This window comes from Gekko japonicus, unplaced genomic scaffold (genome assembly GCF_001447785.1).
Source record: "Gekko japonicus isolate JY-2015 unplaced genomic scaffold, Gekko_japonicus_V1.1 scaffold280, whole genome shotgun sequence".
Lineage (NCBI taxonomy): Eukaryota > Metazoa > Chordata > Lepidosauria > Squamata > Gekkonidae > Gekko > Gekko japonicus.
Window position 1 is genome coordinate 1,135,701 of NW_015173130.1, and position 6,684 is coordinate 1,142,384.

Below are 6,684 nucleotides of genomic sequence, written 5' to 3' on the forward strand. Positions count from 1 at the left end.
TTAGATCGGATCTTGCATCTCTGAAAGCCCTTTGATAGTCTGGCAGTCTGTGCGGCTCCCACCCCCCACCCCGGGTGTGTGAATCTGATGCTTCTGAATTTAGAAAGTTATAGCTGTTCTCATCAGCCTCATGAAATGCAGCACAGATTCCTTCCTAAAGCCAACAGGGCAGTGGCTGCAAACAACAGATGTAAGCAGAGCTCCCATAACTGTCAATTTTCAGAGGCTTTGCATTGAGAGGAGAGGAGGTGCTCCCTTGATTGACTTGTCAACCTTGTATATAAAGCAGAAGAATTCTTCTCTCCCTCTGCTTATCATACTGGTCTGCATGCTCTCTCCTGGACTTGTGGCTACTTGTTGTTGCATCTGAGCACCAACTGGGGATAAAGAACGATTGAAACAATGCCGGAACCGACCAAAAAACCTGGTAAGCTTAACCCCACGCTGTTTTCTTTAAAAGAAAAAAAAATATTACATAGTTTAGCAAAAAGCAGAACACTCACTTGAAACAAGCATGCAATTAAATAGGAAGCAGAAAATCTCTTACACTGTTTTGCCAAGATCGCATTAACATCAAAGAAAAATGATCTAAAACCATTTGAAACAATAATCTCAATAACTAAGCAGGTCTGCTTATCTGGTTTTGACTGCATGCAAGATGGTGATGACAGTTTGGTTTTCTGGAATTATTTTGCCAGGCCATTCATGACACTGAACTTGAATATTAATTATTAACGTTTTTGTTGCTCTCAAAAAGACATGTGCATCAGTCTCCTTTCTTGCAGACAGATCCAGTTGTCTATTCATTGCGTTAGAAAGAGCAGGTATAGAGCTCTGTTGCTATTTGTCACTGGTGTTTGATAGTTGTAGGATAACTATGCCCACTACTTTTGTCAGTATGGATCAAATTCTGAGAGAGAGAGAGAGAGAGAGAGAGAGAGAGAGAGAGAGAGAGATGCTGTGCTTATAGTTTTGGACTCCATCCAACCTGTAGAGCAGAACAGCTATCCTTTCCCCAACAAAAATGTAACACAGAAAAGAGTGTTTAGTGCAGCTCTCCAAAATGGATTATTCTAGATTTTTTAAAAAGTGCTTATCCACTTTGCTGTTTAAGGAAGATTCCAAAAATAAGAGCAGTGGCTGTAATTAAAAGGCACAGTTTTGGATTTCCCCCCTATTGAACCAACATGACAGCCTATATTCTTTCTGGAGAGGGAGAATTTACAACTTTCCCACTTTCCAGCTGTTTTGCTGTCCAAACTAAATACACTTAGTTATGCCACTGCTTCTTATTGTATCTACAATGTGCTAGACAACACAATTCTAATCTTATCATTGCAGAACGTTAATCTTATCTCTTGCCATCAGGTCCTGTACATGTGGACACAGAAATAAGTCCTTTGGAACGGTGCAACACTACTTAAGACAGCTCTATAAATCTTCCCACACATCGCTGTTGTCCTCTTACTGCTGCTCTATTCCTGCCTGAATATGACTATAGGAGAAGCACAGGCACATCATGTGTACTGTGTAACATATGAGATACACACATATCTATGTGCAGCCAAATAAACGCTTTTAGGCACTGGTGCAATGTGCGTGGATGTTTGTTTTTTTGGCATGGAAATGTTATTTGCATAAATAACAGGCTAGTGTGAAGTAGCCCTTTATCTTGTTTGCGCTGAGATACTGGGAAGGGAAAGGAAGACATGCTAAAGAGCTAGTAACATCGTTACCTTGGGATCGCTCATCCTTAGAGTACAACTCATAGCCATATTTGGGGCCAGGGAGGAAGGAATATCACCACAGGACATATTGGATGGTGGCTCTGTGGGGGTTTCACCTCGTCCATTAGCATGTGGCACGGATTCCTTGTTGAGTGTTTTACACGATGCGCCGCAGAGTCTTTGACATATTGGACTGCCGTGGTCTCTCCTCTCTGCTTGTAGCATGCTGTTATGTGGATAACGTGCTAATCTCCTAGGGAGACTGCTTATGGAACACTGCTTGGGGCAGGGAATCAGATGAGATGATTTCCCCATTCGAGCCCTGAATTCTGCCTAGTGCTCTTATCGACATTCGTTTTACTGATTTGGTGGAACATCATAGGCTTTGGGCTGCTTTTGTCTAGACAACGTTTCTAATGAAGATTTCTGAACTTGATTGAAGGGATCTTTTAGCCAATGTATGATTTCTATGGCCAGAGCCCTTGCACATTTTTACTGTCTTTATCTTCTTCAGTTTTGGCTATGTTTTTCAGCCAGTGCAGTATATGAGTGTCAGACTAGGATTTGGGAAAGCCAGATTCGAATCCCCGCCGTACCGTGGAAGCTTGCTGAGTGGTTTAACCTACCTCATGGGGTTGTTGTGAGGATAAAATGGAGAAAAGGGGAATGATGTAAGCCAATTTAGGTCCCCAAAGAGGAGAAAGGCAGGGTATAAATGAAGTAAATAATACAGAGGATTGAACTCTTAGCGCGGGCATGGAACTGCATTGTCTCATGGTCTCTCAAATGGCAGGATTTCAATCCAACATAGCACTGAAGAAAAGGACTTACACATCAGTTTAACAAATGCTCTTAAATCACAAGCAGAACAAAACTAACATTTATTTATGCTGTACCTTTCTCCCCATTTGGGGACTCAAAGCAGCTTACAACATCCTCCCTTCTGCCACGTTACCCTCACAACAACCCTGCGTGGTAGGTTAGCCTAAGAGTGTGTGACTGTCCAAAGGTCATCCAATGAGCATTCATGGCAGTGTGGGGATTTGAAGCCGGGTCTTCTAGTCTAACACTCTAACCGCTCCTTATATCTGTGACTGGTGCGTCAGACAAATTTCAATGGTAAGCCTGCTACTGATTAATTAAGGATTTATATTAAATTAGACGGCACTAAATGTGACAGTTCAGAATAACGCAGTTGCACTGACTTCAAAACTTTGGTTCATCCAAAGTTCAGAATCTTGCTTGATAATCCAACGGCATCTCATGAGAAAATCTGCATCAGTCTCCATGATCAGGATTAATTTCACTATCAGCCTTTAGATGTTAGTGCCATCGGTAGCATAAAATATAAGAGGTTGTTGCTGTGAGGGATTTTCTGGGCACTTTAGAGCAATGTTCCCTCTGAGCTGTGGAGTCTGGTGAGCAAAAATTCTACTGTGTGAGCTACTGGCATTAAAGTTGTGAGCGAACGATTTGACTACTGCATAAATTAGTTTGCTCTGGAGCCATCCTTCCTGAGCTAAGAGAAAAATGTGTGAGCCGGAGACTAAAAAACTGTGAGCTAGCTCACACTAACTCAGCTTAGAGGGAACACTGCTTTAGAGTCCATATCAAGCGAGCAGGTTAATCAAAGATGATCACAGCCAGCCCCGTAGCTAGGGATTTGGGGGGGAGGGAGCCTTGGGGGGAGTGCAGATAATTAAATCAAAGTTAATTAAATTAATTCAGTTTGCGGCCAGCCCGGGAGGAAGGAGCCTGGAAGAAACACTAGGGGGCTGGGCCCCACAGGCCCCATGTTAGCTCCGGGTTTGACTAACCATGTCGTTTTTATTATGTAGGGGGAGAACTAGCGCGTCATGCCTTTCTCTTCCCTTAAGTTTCCTCATGTATATGCGTATGATCGCCTAGAGAAATTGTACCACCAGGTAGCCTCTTGAGTGATTAAGTTTTCTGGTCAGTGAAAATAAAGGGTTAAGGACCTTTCAGTAGGCTATCAGGGTTTCAGCACTTCCAAACGGGATCCAGCACCTTACAGGGTTGAGTCCAAGGCAACTAGTGTTGACAGGCTGCAAGGATTGGTTTTCCTACTTGGCTCCGTGTAATGCCTGAAGACAATAATGAATGAAGTATCCTACTGAAAATAGCTGTCCCAAATGCACACATGACTATGAGAGTGTAATCCTACACCTTAACTACAGCCAATCCACCTTCTAAAGTATCTTATTTGTAATGCAAATGGTTCCACGTATCTTCAAACCCTTTCTATTTGAGATAGCAGTCCATTAGATAGGGATTTTTTAAAACATACAGACCATATGCATAGGATACCACCTCTAACCTGCCTTCCATACGTGCAAAAAAAAAAAAGGCACTTCTGTGCATAGAACCCTGAATCATTCCATGTGCCTAGGGAAAGCCTATCCATAGCATAACTGATGCACAGGCAAATTCTTCTCCCCAATATCCTACACAGAGTGCCTGCATATGTGGTGGTGAGGCCAACCTTTCATAGGGGACATGTCTTCTCTGATGTCATGGATATTTACTTCTGTGCTCAGATGCACACAGGTATCTACTTCTGAATGCAGATGCTATTTATCTTGGACTCTTGCCATAAACATCATCCATGCATGGAGCTACTTACTTGCTTGAAACACTTCTGGGTATGCTTGCAGTTTTGGATTAAGGGTACAGATGCTGTTCCATCCTTCACCTATCATCTCATGAAACAGACAACACAAAATGCAATTTGACAAATGGAACTTTAAAAGGTCACTAAGGTCACTGATTCCCAACATTTCTCAATAGGTCAAGAGCTCAACATTATTACTAGTCTCTCTCTGTGTGTTAAGTGTCATCAATTCACTTCCAACTTATGGCAACCCTATGAATTGATGACCTCCAAAACTTCTTAACAGTCTTGTTCAGGTCTTGTTAACTGTGGGTTGTGGCTTCCTTGACCGAGTCATTCCATTTCATGTTGGGTCTTCCTTTTTTTCTACTGCCTTCAACTTTTGCTAACTTTTACTAGTGTAACTTTTACTAGTGTAACTAACTTTTACTAGTGTAGAGTGGCTGATTCCAGGTTGAAAAATTCCTGGAGATTTGAGTGGGGTGACTCCAGGGACGGAAGAGACTTCAGTGTGGTATAATTCCACAAAGTGTAGCTTCCAGACCAGCCATTTTCTCCAAGGGAGCTGATCTCTGTAGTTGGGAGATCAGTCCTGATTCCGGGAGATCTCCAGGCCCCACGTGGAGCTTGGCAACCCTATCTAGTGGGATCTCTGATCTTTTGTTAGCAAGTGAATTCCTCACCACTGAGAGAGATTTGTGAGAGTAGCCACCCAGCAACACATGCACTCTGGCTAATGGAGTCTGATTCCTCCTTCATACATTTTGAAAGTTCTCCCTCAGGAATTGTCTACTGTTTGGAAAGAGACAGCTGAATACAAAAAGAATAAAGAACTGAGGAGGCCTGTTGATAAATCTCTCTAAGGCTGCAATACTATGCATAGTTACTAGGAACTAAAAACTGTCCCACATATCACTGAGAATGAGGAAAAGCAGCAGAATTTGGCACTGTATCACTTCAGATGACTGACTTATGATAACGCTCTTTGAGCCTCAGTTGTTGTTAAGGATTTTCTATTCCTTGGCTCAATCATCAACAAAAAAGAGAGATCGCAACCAAGAAATCAGAATGAGAATGAGAAGTAGGGTTGCCAGCCCCCAGGTTGGGGCGGGGGTTCCCCCGCTTCTGGAGGCTTCAATCTGCCCCCAGCCAGCTGGCCAGCAGGGGAAGACCCACCCCCAAGCCCGACCCCCATGAGCGATCACCCGCCCGGACACCCCCTCCCTCTTGTCCGGCCCGATTTAAAGGGCTTCAGCTGATCAGCGGGGACCATGTGGCCCGCTGATCAGCTGGAGGGTTCTTTAAATCTAGCAGGTGGTAGGGTGAGGGGCGGTTGCGGGCCTCACTCTCAGCTGGCAAAAAGGGTTTTCAACACCTTTAAATCGGGCAGGAGGGGAGGGAGAGGGATAGCCGGATGAGTGGTCACTCTTGGGGGCAGGGCTTGGGGAATCCCTGCCCACCCCCCGAATGTCCACCCCCAAATCTCCCTGCCTGAGCAATGAGGGGACTTGGCAACCCTAATGAGAAGTGGAAGGGCAGCCATGCAGGAAGTAGAAAAAAGTCCTTAAGTGTAAGTAAGTGTTGGTGGACACCAAGATCCAGATAATTCATAGTACGGTTGTTGTGTCCACTGACCGCCACCTGAGGTCAGCACACACACCTGAGCTTCAGTCCTGGACAACAATGGGGACTAGGATCCTAGCCCTACACTGGGGAACCAATGGGAACCATTGCGGGAGATTCAAACCCACCAATGGTGACCAGGGGTGTGTCCCCAGGTTTGTATATAGTTGGCCTGCCGGCCGTTTCTTTTCTTCTTGTTGTTGTGTACTGAATAAAGCGTGCTATGCACCACCACGTAGTCTATCGTTTGTTCGGGCGACCACCCACTACATAACAGTGGCGACGAGGATGGGATGATCGCCCCTCCTAAACAACGACCCTAAGCAGCGCAGCCAAGCCGGACCTCAAGAGCGCAGCGCACGCCGTTCGCCGGACAGCCGCACGTCGCCAGCCGCCGCCGGATCGCCCGCCTCGCACGTCGGCTTCTGGCTCGCTGGCCTTCCGCCTGCTCGCACGCCGCCCCGCCGCCTGAGCTGACGCCGCTACCGGTGAGCTCCGCTGCCGCCGCGTCCCCGCGGCTCTGCTCTGCCTCCGGCCCTCCTTCCGGCGCCGACCAGCTGCTCGGGCGCCCGCCGCCTCGCCAGCCCCGCAGACGGAGATCCCCGCCTTCTTCCGGCTCGCCAGCCAAAGTGCGCCGTCGCGCTCGCCAGCCCGCCGCCTTCTTCGGGCTCGCTGGCCTGTTCCGGCTCACACGCCGCCCCG

The 6,684-nt window shown here is 46.2% G+C and overlaps 1 protein-coding gene across 8 annotated transcripts in view; it reads left to right on the top strand.

Moving 5' to 3' along the window:
* The first annotated feature begins 206 nt into the window (after nucleotides 1-206).
* Nucleotides 207-6,684, top strand: part of MYBPC1 (myosin binding protein C, slow type) — a 134,945-nt gene continuing 128,467 nt past the window's right edge. For 7 of the 8 annotated variants that reach the window (XM_015422094.1, XM_015422097.1, XM_015422092.1 and 4 more), the window contains exon 1: nucleotides 208-427. In XM_015422094.1, the coding sequence (XP_015277580.1) occupies nucleotides 403-427 (25 nt within the window). In that variant the 5' untranslated portion in view covers nucleotides 208-402. Of the gene's footprint in view, nucleotides 428-6,684 lie in introns of all 8 variants that reach the window. The other variant, XM_015422091.1, reaches the window with a different exon arrangement.